Here is a 17014-nt window from a genome sequence, read left to right as displayed (position 1 = left end):
CAGACCTGTATCAGACATGCAGCTGCAGGAATTTGTCTGTTGAAGTGTTTTTGTCTTTGTTTCTGCTGTACCTTCAGAGCAAAACCAGAGCCGAGGATTCCCTGTGGGGAAATACTGTCATTATTGTTGCACTGTCATGGTGTCATTGGCCTGCTGTGTAAAGAACAATTGTTCTGGCTATTATACATCTCTGTAACTTACAGCAGGCAGGGCGAAAAAGGAGATAGCGAAGACAGAGAAACATGATGCGATGGTCTTCCCTATCCAGGTCTGAGGGACTTTGTCTCCATAGCCAATAGTGGTTACTGTCACCTGAGCATATGTACAGAAAGGACAATGCCATTCTACACCCATTACTCAACACAATCCAATTCATTGCTGTATGCCTTCAATAATATATCATATCAATATGTCACATCTATTGTGTAGGTGCAAGGTATGGGTGTGTATCTACCTACCACACCCCACCACAGAGCATCAGCATAGCTGCTGAACTCTGTGATACCACTGTCATCCACTGCATCCTTTTCTGCCAGATACACAAAATAGGACGAGAAGATGAGCCCCAGGAATCCAATATAGAGTGTTGTGATCAATTCCTAGAGACAAAAAACAGACTCGTGAAATAAATGCACTTCAATGCTTTTTTATTAAAAACCATTTTAAGCTGATGTTCGTATTATTGATGTTGTATGATAGTTGGAGCATCATATTGGTTTCTGGTTTTGCATAATTGTTAATAGAACATGAAAGCGGTTTAACGGCATGATTTTAAAACGTGTTATGGTAACTGATCTTCTACATTACCAAAAGGATCAATACATAACTGATGTATTTAATAATTTATTTGTTTTTATTATAATTCACTATATATTTATTTGTATCATCTTTTAAATGCCAAATGTGAATGACAAATATGAAAAACTCAGATGCAAAACCCTCTAAGTGCGTCTGCCATGTTTTCTTGTACGGTAGCTAAATGAGCATTTTTTTATCAGGCTCAGTAATTTCACTTTAATGGCAATAAAAAAGTTTATTAGTCAGTACATTTTCACAAATGTCACTTTACTTCATCGTTATTGAACAAATTTGACTATCTTTTGCTGCAAAACCCTCTTAGTACATGCAAAAATGCAGTCACTCTTCACTGTCCTTTCTGAATAAAGGTAAAAGGCTTTAAAATTCAGTCGATATACTAATGTATTCACTCAACCGCCTTAAACCTGGTAAAAAAAAACTTGAAAAATCATTGTGAAGTTTAATGGATTCTGCCAAAGCTGTATTTCTGAATGGCCTTAGGCCGGGATTGGGCAAAAGTAAAGCAAAAGTATTTAATGAACGTATAAACTGTGCAGAGAGCATTCAGTTAATCTCATCATCGCATTTTTGACAGAGGTGGCATTTAGCGTCTTTTGCATCTGAGCTCTTTATATACACTCACCTAAAGGATTATTAGGAACACCATACTAATACTGTGTTTGACCCCCTTTCGCCTTGAGAACTGCCTTAATTCTACATGACATTAATTCAACAAGGTGCTGAAAGCATTCTTTAGAAATGTTGGCCCATATTGATTGGACAGCATCTTGCAGTTGATGGAGATTTGTGGGATGCACATCCCGGGCACGAAGCTCCCATTCCACCACATCCCAAAGATGCTCTATTGGGTTGAGATCTACTGGGTTCTTCTGCTGTTGTAGCCCATCCACCTCAAGGTTGTGCGTGTTGTGGCTTCACAAATGCTTTGCTTGCATACCTCGGTTGTAACAAATGGTAATTTCAGTCAAAGTTGCTCTTCTATCAGCTTGAATCAGTCGGCCCATTCTCCTCTGACCTCTAGCATCAACAAGGGATTTTCGCCCACAGGACTGCCGCAAAATGGATGTTTTTCGTTTTTCACACCATTCTTTGTAAACCCTAGAAATGGTTGTGCGTGAAAATCCCAGTAACTGAGCAGATTGTGAAATACTCAGACTGGCCCGTCTGGCACCAACAACCATGCCACGCTCAAAATTGCTTAAATCAACTTTCTTTCCCATTCTGACATTCAGTTTGGAGTTCATGAGATTGAAGCAACTTCCATGTGATTGGTTGATTAGATAAATGCATTAATGAGAAATTGAACAGGCGTTCCTAATAATCCTTTAGGTGAGTGTCTTTCCTAGAATTTTTACAAAATATTTTGTCTACAATTTTATTAACATTTTTAAAATTAGAATATATATAATAAAACTATTATTTCATATATCATGCTTCACAGGGTTCCCAACCTGTCTATGTATAAACACCACTGATCCAAGCAAACGCCATGTTCCTCCCTGTCGATCCACATGCAGCATTCGTAGGATTTGAAGGAAACGTACTCCTCTGTAAAAAACATGTTATGGCCTCAGTGCGATGAAAGTTACAATAAAGTTTGAATTAATCTTGTGTTGCATCTGAAGCGTCATCAATAACCTTACCTGACAGCAGAGGTGGCAAACACCTGACCTTTAGAGCCAAATGCCAATACAATAATGGAGGCCACCACTACAATCAAGTCTAGAGGAGAACAAGGACATTTGACAACGACCTTACAAAAAAATGACATCTAAGATAAAACGACATTGCCTTACGAATGGAAATCCATGCATTGGATCACCAAATTGGATAAAAAACAAAATGACTTTGCACACTCACCAATAACAGAGATGGGCTTTCGTGCAAAGCGAAGCCTCCCCAGCACTCCTACATATTTACTTCGACATCCTGCTGACCACAGACGCACTACATACTCCACACCAAAGAACACTACCAGCACTAATTCCTGTAGTATGAAAGAGAGGTGTAGAAAATAATCAGAAAATATTGTTATATTGACACATACTGTAATAGAAGGTTTATAACATGCTGAAGATACAGAAAGCTAATAGACTGCAACATTGCAAGTATAAAGAGATAAGTTATTTGAGTAGTGAATTGTCTGTTTTGAGAATGGCTTTAACAGCTTTATCAGGGGAAAAATGGAAGTGGCTTTCAGTTAGCTGTCTAGAAACTCCTCCTGAGGAATAAAAATGCTTTCTTCAAATATTTATGAAGTATATCCAGAACAAAATCCTTTATTGTTTGCTGCACCTATTGAAACTCACTTCTGCAATCTTGTGACTGAGATATACAGTGACAGCTTTCTGAACAAAGAATCCATTGAAGTAATGCGATTAGCTGTTTGTGCAGAATAGATTAAAGTTGAATGCATTATATGTCATGCACCGGTCAGAATGCAGTTTGCTAATAAAATGGACCACATATTTTATTTACAGAGTAACCTGAGAAATACTGGTGCACATGGGATGTTTCAACAGATGCATATTAAGACTTCACCGCCATGACACAGGGTTATGTGAAACACAGGATGGTTGGTTCATGGTCATGGCCAACAACAGCAGTTGCCCTCGTCTGCTTCTTAAAGAAGTGAAAACAAAAGAGGGCTCAGAGTCTGCTGAGCATAAGCCCTTTGAGAGCCGTGAGGAACCAGACATGTATGAGTTATGAGGCTGGCTGTGATGCCCTCTGTCTGGAGACCTGGATCGGGCTGAGAAGGAGCTTGGTCAGCTGCCCTGGGATGGCTATTGGCTTAGAGCCGGTAAGGTAGCAGGTCTAAAGCTCACTAAATGATCAATTTAAATCATAGGCACGGCACAGCCCTTGCCTGAGGGAACATGAGGGTTAGCCAAGACTGAGAAAGGCGAGGCAGGTCGACACATAGTGTCAGAAAGGTGACTTGGCCGAGGTCACAGCTGATCAGAAAGACCTCCGGATACAAATAAGTGCAGGCCACAAGCTGCTCTTAAGAAGTAGGCCAGTTTCCTTTATAACACTGTATAATTTGAGATGCAGTTGGATGTGCCAGCACTCATTGTCTAAAACAGAAGTTTTAAAATTGTGGACCCACTTGTGTCACATAGTGGGATAAGGTGGGTCACGAAAAGTCACTTGGTTGTTCTGGTAAATTACCAAAAATAGTTTAGTCCAATTAATGACTAGCAATGACACAGGATTTGATAGCATATCTTACTTTGCATTTTGATTTCTACAATGACTAGGATAAATATATACCACTCTTTTACCAAAAATAGAATAAAAAAAGATTTTGCCTGTCTAATATGAAAACGTTTGGGAACCTCTGGTCTACAACAATCCATTAGCATTAAGGCAATAGAAATGTAAAATAAATATTCAGATAGCTGCTGCTACCAGCTACATGGATTACGATTGCGTCCGCCATTTTAACCTTTTAGTTGCATATCTGATTCGGCATACCAATTTTGTTCACTCCACGCTACTTGGTTTCTAATTAAATCTAGACTTGTGATCACACTGACCAGCTGTCATATGAAAGGTCTGGGTGGACGGCCAGTGGGCGACAGAGGCCATGGGATCAGCTTTTGGGGGGTTGGGGGCAGAGGAAACAAGACGCAAAGGACTCTCTGAGTTACCATGGTAATCGGATATCCCATCCAAAAGGCAGTTGGCATGCAGTCGGCAGGGTGATCAGAGGATGGGGTGCACAGTAGAAACAGCAAGAGCCAGCTGACCCTTGTCATCAATCTCTTAAGATTACATGAGATATTAATAAAAAGGATTTACTATGAACCACATGATTAGGCTCGGTGAATGGCATTATTTGACCTTCTAATGCTTTAGTTTATACAAACAGTTGAAGTCCTAAAGTAATATGAGCCATTCCACCAAATCGGTGCCATTTCTGTCCCCAGGACATTATAGGGCGGTTTCCCGGAAAGGGTTTAGGTTAATCCAGGACTAGGCATTAGGTCATTTAACAAACATACCTTACAAAAACTACAGGTGTGCATCTTAGGACAAAACAATGTCAACAAAATATGTTAAAATGAACATATTGGTGTTTTTATATAAAAGCAGCTCAAACGTGCATTTTAGTGTGGGACTTGGATAAGCCTCCGGGAAAGCCCCATATGTATAAAAATGCAAGAAAACTCTAAAATACATTTTATTATTAAGCAAAGTGTCCTGCATGTTAATCTAACACCAAATATAAAAATGTAAAACATTAATAAAAACTACATAGAACACTGAAAAACTACATATTTTTTCTGCCCCTGCTTTCTAACTCTACTTTAAATTTAAATATAGAGCATAAAATTCTTCAGATATCTTAATTTTTTTGCATTTTTGTGTAGGTCCATATCCCATCTTTGCTTTAAATATTTTTTTCATTACAAAGTAATAATATTTGAGATAAAATGCACTCAGTCCTGTTACCCAACACGTTCCCCCCTCTGAAAATCTAGGAATATAATTTAAATTACGTCATCTGGACCTTATGAGGGCCATAAGTAATTTTTCTCATTTTGTTTTCTGTATATTTTATGATTATATGATGTGAATGTCATCTTAATGTTCAGTCCTGTTACCTACAGTACTTATTTGATGTTTATTCTTAAATAAAAAAATTGGTAAATCACTAGAATTTATGCAGTTAGCACATATTTAATGCAGCTTTATTTCATGTATTTGCTAAATTTATGCTAAAAACGCAGTCCAGTTAGTTTCAGTCCTGTTACCAAAATGCCTCCATCCAGAAACCATGTTAAAAAATAAAAAGTAAAATGTCAGAAAAAATTGTCAAAATATGTCACTGGAATGTTACGCTTTTAAACAGTACAGCTTTGGACCTAAATAGTTTATATCAGAGGTACATTATGGTACCTCAAAGATACATATTGGTGGGTCAATGACGTGAAATTAATTATTTTGTGTCCATATAGTTAAATTAAATGTAAAAGGGTTAAAATTTCAAAATAAATTAGCATATTACTAGCATACATTTTCTTTTTGGAGGACCAAGTCTAAAATTTCTGGTTTTATTTCATTTTGAAAGAATATTTGGGGGATAACTGCAAAAATGTCAATGTGGTGTAACCGGTCTGTGTCAGTTGGTGTAACTAGATTTTTTTTAATGAAAATTTAAATATATTCATAAAAATGTGAAATAAAATATAATCATCTAGTTTAGTGTAATTTTATTTTTTTACATACGTTTTTACATCATTTGTCAAAGATTATTTAGAAAACAGAGCTGTTTTCAGCATATCTCTGGACAAATATTACAAAAACGCATTAAAATTTACATTTAGAAATAACTAATAAAATTAGATTTTAAAATTATTTTTTTGATGATTACGCTTACATGACATCAAGGTGGATACAATTTTTAATATTCCTTATTCTTTGGCGCATACATCCAAAAAAAATAGTACCCATTGAAAGTTACCAAGGGGATTATTTTCGGGACTATAACTACATAAGAGTCAAGTTTTAAATAGGAAAAATATCAAAACTCTTGCAATGCTAATGGTCTAATCAGATTCAATGGATTATGCTAAGCTATGCTAATAGTGGTACCGCCAGACCCAGAGATGGTCTGAATAGATTCCAAAATGGTAAAAATCAAATGTTTAACTCAGCTGAAAAATTTTTAAGTGAAGTGTCTCTATAAAGGGTACTGGTACATATTTCGACCATTCTTTCTAACAATGTAGTAGCAGTGAAGAGAAAGCCACTGAGCAAACACATTATTGGTGTGACCTTGTAAAGATTTATAAGGAATTTGCTAGAATTTGATAAGGTCCTAATTCCTCGTTTTGTAAAGTTACACAGTAGAACATTGGGAGGACACAGTCTTATCTGAATTTCTTGACAGGATTTTACAGACACTCAAAGGAAGGCCATTAGCTACTGGATGGAGGAGGTGATGCTGACTGAATGACTATCAGTGAAAACGTGACAGAGATTAAAGTGATTTGTCCTAACACCCCGAGTAACCCCGGCATTAGCAATGAATATTTCAAAACTTCAGGGGTCAGATAGTCCTCTCACCTCATAACACACTAAAAACCACACCTCATTGCTAATTGCATGCTTTTTCAGAAAAGGACCATCTTTTGCAAAGTTAAATTAGATAATGTTGTTATCTTCACTCTAATGAGTGTTATCTTCTATTAGCTGCCAGAATCACAAAGCTTTTACAAACCTCTTTCACCCAGAGTCAAACGTTCCCTCAAATGGCTAAAATACAGCAATAAACGCTCATTTCACATTCAGGGTGGTTTCAAATAGGAAACATTTCATCATTATACAGCCTTTTGTCTTTTTACAGTTTTATTAGCCAATCATGGGGGGTCTCGGTTAACACAAGCCTCATACCGAACAAAGAAAGAGACATCTGTGTTCTGTCCAATTAGAGGGGATTGTTTATCTGTAGATGATAATTGCTCAGAGCAGAGTTTGCACCTAGTAGCGTGACTACTGTCTTAGCAACACCTACAGAGAGAACTTGATGATGTGTTATCACACTTAGCATATGGAGAAAGACGGGCGACAGCTATGACGCTTCCTCGTGGTGACGGAGGAAGCATGTGAGATCACAACCCTCCGGTGTGGCATTTCTCAGGACGCGTGATATCGGCACGGTGTAACGTCCTGTGTGACTTCCACCACTTACCCATCTTACACAGGTAATGGTCAACCTCTGAGGCTTCACCCCAAAAGTGTGACATACACATTAATCCTTTATCCCATAGAATAGGGCCAGTTAATAAGTGTCAGGGGTAATAAGTAGTGCTAATGCGCAGTAGCACTTCCTGCTCACGATGAAACAATGTCATGTTAATATGGATTAACAGGGTATATCAAGACTGTTACTGGCTGACACATGAAAAAGAGTTGAACAATTGATCTGAGGTAATGATTAATCTGCACTTAGCCAGATCTGCCTGATAAGCTTAAGCTTCATTTACATATTCACTTACTCAAAATAAGCAGAATTGTGAAAACTTCATTCAAACCAAGCAGAATAAACATCTTTTTGTCATACTGAGAATTTTAAATCGTGGTTTGGCGAGAACTTTGATCGTCAAGCAAAATATGTAAAAAGGAGCAGGCCTGCTTTTGTTTGCCTGAACAGCTGTGAGACGCAATGCCTCATTAAAATAGGGTGTGAAGGGGGTGGGGTTAACATGGTGATTTGAGAGCAAAAAGGATGGTTTTCACATCCTGTGAGAAAATCCTTTTGCTTCATGTTACTGTATTAGTATTGTATTAGTATCCACCCATGCCAGATATAGCACCGTATATGATTTTTGATGGCAGACTTACGCACAATAGGCAACATCTGTTGTAATCTCCGTTAATCCCAGGCCTGCTTTAGCAAGCCACACTGGACAGCTAATCCGAAAGGGTCTTTTTTAGCCCTAAAGTCTGTGGAATTAACTTGTGATGTGAGGCACTGCTTAATGAACACTGCGCATAGGTTTAATCCCATTAGCTGGTGGCCCGATTGACCTCTGACATGCGGTCACCACGTTATAATCTCTATCCCTCCCTTTCCCCCTTTTCTGCCGAATTTAGACAATTGATCCCCCAACCCATTGTCTTTGTTTATGGCTTGCATAAGCGTATGACATGATATTGCGTAGGGAACGGTGACTAATCTTGACATATGGCATTGAGGTTCTGGACCTTTAAAACGCATGCAAGCTATTGTCTTAAACATTGTATTGATCATGTTCATACTTACAATAGTCTCTGTTAATAGAAAATGCTTCAGCAAGCACATTAATTACAAGACAGATTGCAATCTGAATATTGATCCAAACAAAGCGTCATGCACTAACAAGGAAGCCTCAAGCAATTGATTGTTTGCATAATTGCTTGTGGGATTATTGAACAAAATAAACAAAGACAGAATTAATATTTGCTGCCAATACCTGCTGCCATTAGAGACAACCCAGTGCCATTTCTGGTGAATTTGGCTTGTGTTATATAGATTTTGTGGTGCCAGTTGCTATGCTGAGAGGGTTAGTTCAGAAAATGCTAATAGTGTCATTCTTCCTGTGTTTTATCCAATCATGTAAACGTGAAAAGTGATGTAATGATGCCCTCTGCTGGAGAGTGCAATTATCCTGCTAACCTATCTGCATTACAAACAACATGCTGCACAATGATTGACTCGAGTATAATAGTATTTTACAAATGATACATTTCTTTAAAGCACTGAAACTCACCACCCAGAAGAGTGTTTTATTTGCCAGTGTTTGATATTCATCAATGGTTGACAGCACACTGAGGATCAGGCAAGACAGCACAATAAGAAATCTGCAAAAGGAAAAGATGATGTGTCATATTACATTTAACATCTATATAAATATAAGTCTGGAAGAGTGATGCAAAGATGAATTTTTCTATGAAACCTGTCTAACATTATCTTTGATATTTATATAACTGCATCTGACATGTTTTCTTGACAATGAAACAAGTTATATGATGCAATTGAAGAACGAAACTCTAACAAATACATGGTTATTTTCAACCCAGCATTGGGTCAAAACGAGACAAATTCAGCTGTTGCGTTAAATTAACAAAAAAATGGTTAAAACAATTGGGGGCCGTGGTACCCTGGGGGGCCCTGAGATGGTGCCAGAGGGGCCCCAGTTTAATCACATTTTAAAAATAAACTAATTTATCAAATATTCTGTCTAATTAAACCTCAGAAAAATAAGGCTATTAACCAACAGCACTACATTGCACACATTAATATGTTTTTTTATTTTATTTCAAATTTTAAGTTTTGGAATGTTTTATGTCCTAAGTTTTCTTTGTGGGCGGGCATTTGGGATGCACCGTACATAAGGGGGGCCTCATGCCAAAAAAGTTTGAGAACCACTGCTTTATATTATAAAGAAGAAAAGAAAAAGAAATGTTTTTTAAAGAATATTTGATTAAATGGTTCTTTGAGGAACCAAAAATGGTTCTTCTATGGCATCGCTGTAAAGTACCTTTTAATCACCTTTATTTTTGGTGTAAATGGAATATTTGTTACATTGTACATTTATGCACTTACAAGTTTAATCAACTTAAAATGACTTACAACTTTATAAATAACTTTAAATTAATAAATTAAATTTGCTTAAAGGTGCAGTGTGTAAATTTTGGCGGCATCTTGTGGTGAGGTTGCAAATTGCAACCAACGGATAAGTCCACTGCTCACCTCTTGCTTTTGAAACGCATAGAGAAGCTACGGTAGCCGCCAATGGACAAACATGTCATCGTTGGAGACAACTTAGTAAAAAGTTTGTCCATTAAGGGCTTCTGTAGAAACATGGCTGAACAAAATGGCGGCTTCCATGTAAGGGGACCCTCTGTGTATGTAGATAAAACGTCTCATGCTAAGGCAATAAACGCATAACGGTTCATTATGCAAGGTATATTATATGTATATTATTTTGCATTTCTGACAAGAGATCCTTCTAAAAATTACACACTGCACCTTTATGTTATTTAAATTTTTTTATAAAGTTAAATTATTCTTAATTTTTGGCAACACCTCACAAGTCAAGAAAGTTAAAATTAATTGTAATTTCAAGTTAATTCAACCTAAAAATGTAAGAAATCTTACATCTTAAAAATCTTAAAATTTAAATCGTTCAAGAAATATTTACAGGTTGAGTAGAGGACCTAGTGCGAAGATGAATGTTTCTATAACACAGATAAATATTATACAGCATGATATAAATATATGATATAATATTTTTACAGTATACATAATATCATAAAACAGATACAGTACAAGCTGTTCCTGACTAACTTTATCTTTGATAAAAATATTATATAACACAGGAAGATTTGTAAGGAAAATAACTGTTAGAAGATGTTTTCCATTGTACCAACTCCTAATATATCACGTTGTTCTTTTGTAATTGGTATGTGTGTCCATATCAACCTCAATGCAAGTATAAAAACTACACTATTTCATTTGTATTGAAAACAATACTGGTTCAGTTGTGTACAAGGTAAAAGTTGCATAAAGTATAAGGTTCAGCACATCACAGATCATCATTTGTATGCTCAGTAGACCAGTGAAGACAAAAGATAAAGTTGTGTTCTTTTGAAGAGAGATAAGTGTATTTGTTCACACGCAACTATGTTATTTATTTGACAGGGACAAATTCTACAAAGCACATGATTTCTCCTTTACATGCTTTGAACCTTGATAATGGTTTCCTGGAGAGAAGCAAAATACTCTTTATTTTTTTGGCACAGAAAATAAGAAAAAGATAAAAATTAAAGAGATGATTTGAAACAATCTAGTTTAATTGTGACGTAATAAAACTTAAAATGTAACTGTAACATTAACATTTAAATATTTGTATAATCTCCATAGTTCTATTCTTAGCTTAATTTTTAATGCACGCCACCATCAAAACATGAAGTACTTTTTCTTCTTCTTTTAGTCAGTTCATTCATAGTCGTGTGTTTTTATGGCACCAATGTTCAACCGTTCTGTCATTTCAATAATTAATTAGTTCGACTTTATTAGCAATAAAAATGAAACATCAAAAGGTATGAAGACCAGCTGCTGCCAACAAACAGAGCCCAGCTGTTGTCTGTCATCACAAATTCAGTGGGAGGGGCCAGAGACGTAAACAAACACACTAACATAACCTTGGGGTAAGATGGCTGGTTGGCAAATACAGTACCTTATCTTATTATGTAATCAATACTGTTGAATGACCTTGAACCTGGCTGTGAGAGGAGGTACATGTCAATAAACATGCCATAGGCTATACTGTACGACACGGCTACACTTCAGCCCACCGATTAGCGGCTAGAATAATTTATCTTCCAACCCATAGTGGTTTGTTTGGGATAGTAAACAAAGGGAACGACTGTGCTACTCACAGCAATTAAATGTTAACTAACCACTTTAGTCAGAGGAAGGAGGAATAGTGTTTTGATGCAAAAGTTAAACAGAATTTACATTTGTGCATACATATAGCTACATATAGTGCATTTAAACTATACATTTTTAATCAGTATGTGTGTTTCATGGGAATCAAACCTATGACCTTTGCCTTGCTAAAGCAATACTACCAACTGAGCTACATGAATATACAGTAGGTTAATTAATCAGTTTTAAGGTATCTGGATATACCTTTAAATTTCTTAGTACTTAACCTTCATGTCTGAATCTACTTATACTCAACATTATGTTTTATACAATAGGCAGATGTTTCACTTTTCACAAAGCCACTTACTGTGCACTCAATACATTTTAGCAGCATATGCCTTCCCAATATAAAGCTATAGGCAGAACAACTTGTATGTTTACCTTCTAGTGATCTACGTCAATGGCAAAACATTTGCGAATTCCAAACAGTGTTTTTGTGTCCTTGAAGGGCATTTCGGGAAGGGGACACAAAACAAAGGGTCTTTCCAGATTAAGAGAAAATTAAGTGTCTTTCAAACAGCTACAATCATAAATATAAAGATGTTTCACTATGCCATAAAAGAACCATTTTTGGTTAAATGATTCCATAAAGAACCTTTAACATCCAAAGAACCTTTTTATACGTTTATGTTTTTTATAGTAAAAAAGTTCCAAAAAAATGGCTTTGGAATGTAAAAAGGTATGAAATAAATGGTTCTTTAAAGCAGTGGTTCTCAAACTTTTTCAGCGTGCGCCCCCCTTATGTATGCGCATTCCTTCGCGGCCCCCCCAAAGAAAATTTATGACAAGAAACTGTTTTAAAACTCAACTTTTAATTAAACAAAACATATTAAATGATACGAAGTAGTGCTGTTGATTAGTAGTCTTACTTTTTTAGGTTTAATTGCACAGAATTCATGATAAATTAATTTATTTTATAAAATGTCATAAAACTGAGGCCCCCCTGGCACCATCTCGCGGCCCCCCTTTAAAGAACCTTCGACTGAATGGTTCTTTGAGGAAGCAAAAAGGGTTCTTCAATGGCATCGCTGAAAAAACATTTTCGCAATTGACTTTTTGAAAGAATATCAGGTGAGTAAAATAGTGGGCGTGGCTTGTATTTTCCACTGTGCTTTGACTGGATATAAAAAGTTGGCGTTTCATTCAGAAATGGAGCTGGCACACTGATCTATATAAATGATTGGATTGCGCATAGAATGCTTAACGTAACAGCTTGAAGTGAGTTCGAGCGGCCATCTTGGTATGCCCAACCGGAAGAGGCCGTCATTGGCTTACAATAAAAATAATGATTTACAGCAGGGATGGGCAACTTCGGTTCTGGAGGGCCGGTGTCCTGCAGAGTTTAGCTCCAACCATAATTAAACACACCCGAAGCAGCCAATTAAGGTCTTACTAGGCGGCATACTAGAAACTTTTAGGCAGGTGTGCTGAGGAAAGTTGAACCTAAACTCTGCAGGACACCGGCCCTCCAGGACCAAAGTTGCCCATCCCTGATTTACGGTGTCAGTCACACAAGATAAATTTTAAGGATATGTGTGTGTAAATTAATTGTTACTTCTGATGTTTATGTTTTAATCGGGCAGGATAAGAGATTTACAGAAAACGTTAAGATGAGTGTGTCTCCTGCATGACAACACTAGTGTAAATAAAGTTTTATGACCATCAACGTGATTTCTCATAAGTTGTAAAGTAAAGAAGACCTATATTCTATGGCTTTAGTTTTTATAATAGCAGCATCAAAATTGGGTGTTGTTTTTATATTGCTGAATCAAATGTTAGTGTAACCATGGTTAAAAAATTTTATCTTAACATTTTCAAAAATACATTTCATTAACATTGTTAAGGCATTTTACTGTACAAACAAAAACAGTACTGTATAACATAACATAATTGCAAACCCAGCATATTATTCCATGCACATGCAGTACTTAAAGCATGATTATTTATTTAGATTTCAGAATGAGCATGTTTGTGATTAATAATACATATGCTGCGTTCTGTCCGCTGATCTGATACTGTAATAAAGATGAATGTACAGTAACTTTAAAAAGTAAAATATACAAGTTTAAATAAACAACTATGTACATGCTTTACAAGGCGTTGTTGTAATAATGCACAGGAAGAATTCATATAAAAACGGATTAAAGTGAATGCATGCTTTCGCCCAAGCCGTCTAGCTAGCTGACGTCATCAGAGAATAATCGCCACGGGAGTACATTGTCAGATTTTGATTGAAGCTTATGAGAGCAAATTAATAAAAAATAATGACTTACACAAATAAATTGTTTATAATAAACACTGCAATATTACATTAAAAAATAAGAATTGTCAGTTTTGCTTTAATGGGGAGTATAAACAGCTTAATTTTTAAAATGTACATTATGAGTTCCCATTTTAAATGGCACCTATTTCATTGCTAAAAACAGCGTTATTTTGTGTATTTGGTATTATACAATGTGTTTGTAGCTCCAAATGTCACTCTCTTCCTGAAACGCACAGATTTTGTACAAAACTCACCGATCTAAAAAGCGCTGTGTCCCTGATAGGCCAGCTAATCTTTATGCTGTGATTGGCTGAATACCTCTGACATCAGCCGGAAATGTGATGCTCATTACCATGTATAAAAGATTCGGTCACAATGCAATGCTAACAGGAGTTAATTTACAGGCTGTGAGTCCAAGCGGGAGGAGTTATGATAATGTCGGTTTTCTCTACATCACCAATCCAGGAAGTAAACTGTTGCCTACAATCCCTGTGTTTGTTGTAGTCCAAGAAAAGAGATTTACGTTGGAAACGATAACTCGCGTCATTGTTTACTTTAGGGTATGTACCTTTTGCATATCGTTAACATGTACTACACATTTACACACCAAAGGAAATTAAAATCGTGAATTGGACCATTGGTGCTCTTTAAGGTAGGGTATACTGTAGGACGTTTACTTCCGAAAGAAGTTCGCCTTACATTGCATGTGTCACAAGTATGATGCAAAAGCTAAACCATAAATAATTATGAATTAATTATTAGTGTAAATAAAGCTGTTCTTGTCATTGCTGTAGTTTTATCTCTGCTCCACACGTCTTTGGACAACCTCTGGGGTCAGTCAGGGCCTTGCATGATAGTAAGAGACATTTCTCACGACCACCTATCACACTGCTAGACAGATAACAATAAAAATTACTAGTTTTACTAGCATCATCTGCACAAACAGGGGTCACCCTTTCACAATAACCGCCGCTCACTGACAGCCTTTAAAGCAGTGATACACACATCCTCTACTAACCTGCCCCGTCTCCTAGATTTTTATTTAAAAGAAGCATATTTCTATTCAGGACAGTCTCCTCAAAATTCCTCTGTAGCAAACTGTAGCATGTAAGTGCTAGGCTAGTGGTGAAGGCCTTGGGCTGGTAAGCCAATAGTTGGGCATGAATTATGAACCGAGGAGTCTGGAGAGCCCAGATGCGCCCTTAAGCGAGGCAATTAGCTTCACATTGCTCTATAAGGGCTATTCTGAATATGAGTGCTCTGTAAATCATATCGAATAAAGTCCATCTTTTATATTACAAACAACCAGTTAATTACAAAATAAACATTATGTCTAGTCTTTAGGTGATTCATCATTCTTATAGGAAGTAAATAAATAAATACATAAATAAAACCAAACATCACTATCAGTGCAGCACTTGCTGTTAGCAAAGCCCTACACTGTCACACTCTCACGTTGTTCTGACATCTCTACCCAACACCACCGAGTCACAGGGTTACCAAACACACTGGCCCCTGCTGAAGAGAGCCACCCCTGCAGCCAAGTTTAGCTGCCCGCTATCACCTCCTCTTCTGCAAGAGATACAGAAAAGGAGTGTGTGCTTTCATTTGGAGTCTATTGCAAAACAACTAGACCCTGTGGAATAGGTCCCTTTTAGATCATTTATTATTCACTATTATTCACATCTTTAGCTGTCACTAATACATTATTAATGCAATGTGTTTTTTTTAAAGATTACAAATGTCTGACTGTTTACATGAAAACGTTTAACGTTAAAATTCATTTTATAGACGTTTTGTTTTTTAATACTTTAGTGCTGCACTGAAAAGCAAATTATTTCATGCAAAAGTGACATTGAGCAATGTTCTTATCACTTTTTGGATAAACAAAACACAGTTTAATACTAAAAACACTCCACTACATTACATTTATGCTTCTGTTAGATGCTTTTAACCAAAGACTTACAGTGGTATATATTTTGATATTTTATCAGTATGTGTGTTTCCTGAGGATCGAACCCACGTCCCTTGCGTCGCCAACTAACAAAGCTCTGGAAACACAAGCACTAAATCTAATTTTCACTCTCTGAGGAAAACAAATCACAGTAAGCATACTCACACTGTGAAATGATACACAAAGCATTTCCAACCCGATGGTCTCTCCAAAAAGTTATATACGCGTCCCTGAAAGTAGGCTCTGGTGAGTACTGGACGGCTCGTGCTGTACACAGACATGCGGTGATGGTAATGAGACGCCCGGCGCTGAGTGATGACTGTCGGTGCCGTCTGCCTCTCACCGCCCGCAGCCGCTGAAGGGCTCTTGCCGAACTTACTTACACTGTCCATCTGTATATGCAGAGATTCGTTCACATCTGGTCCAATAGTCCATGAAGCTCCAGTTGCTGTATTTTGAGAGGTCATACTGGTGCCTCAAAAGTGCAAGAATATTTTAAATGGCAACAGATGACAACTTGGTTTAGATTGATTTTATCCTCTGCAGCTCCTGCGCTTAAATGAAAAAATACTTGCATTGCTTCAGTCGTGTTTGAAAGTGATCCGCAGCATATTAGACCGAAGTTTTAATAGTAAAGTAAGCTGGCATGTCAGTACAGGTATAACGGATGAAAGAGCCCATCATCACTATCAGCACTTGACTGTGTCTATGAAACAGCGCGTATTAATATTAATAACCCAAGAGTGACGTTACAGGAAGAGGCGTACAGTATGTGCCAACAAAGCTGATACAATACATATCTAGATATCAACAACAACAACAACGTTGTTGTTAATTTAAATGATTTTATTCAAGTAATAAACAAATACTATTTTATTGAGAGTGGGATTTACAAGAACATTTTCAGAAAGGTTATGCTTTAAGCATAAAGTTTTTGAAAATGTTCTTGTGAATCCCACTTGATATAAAATAGTATTTGTTTATTATTTGT

The 17014-nt window shown here is 36.8% G+C and overlaps 1 protein-coding gene across 3 annotated transcripts in view; it reads right to left on the bottom strand.

Moving 5' to 3' along the window:
* kcnq1.1 (potassium voltage-gated channel, KQT-like subfamily, member 1.1) overlaps positions 1–16727 on the bottom strand; it is a 42372-nt gene extending 25645 nt beyond the window's left edge. For all 3 annotated transcript variants that reach the window (XM_055208773.2, XM_073859214.1, XM_055208774.2), the window contains exons 1-8: positions 16189–16727; positions 9084–9174; positions 2680–2806; positions 2463–2541; positions 2271–2367; positions 459–599; positions 202–312; positions 6–101 (exon numbers count right to left, since the gene is read on the bottom strand). In XM_055208773.2, the coding sequence (XP_055064748.2) occupies positions 6–101; positions 202–312; positions 459–599; positions 2271–2367; positions 2463–2541; positions 2680–2806; positions 9084–9174; positions 16189–16490 (1044 nt within the window). In that variant the 5' untranslated portion in view covers positions 16491–16727. The remainder of the gene's footprint in view (positions 1–5; positions 102–201; positions 313–458; positions 600–2270; positions 2368–2462; positions 2542–2679; positions 2807–9083; positions 9175–16188) is intronic.
* Positions 16728–17014: the final 287 nt, after the last annotated feature.

This window comes from Misgurnus anguillicaudatus, chromosome 21 (genome assembly GCF_027580225.2).
Source record: "Misgurnus anguillicaudatus chromosome 21, ASM2758022v2, whole genome shotgun sequence".
Classification (NCBI taxonomy): Eukaryota; Metazoa; Chordata; class Actinopteri; order Cypriniformes; family Cobitidae; genus Misgurnus; species Misgurnus anguillicaudatus.
Note: the sequence above shows the minus strand (reverse complement) of the source record. Positions and strands in the feature narration are given on the sequence as shown.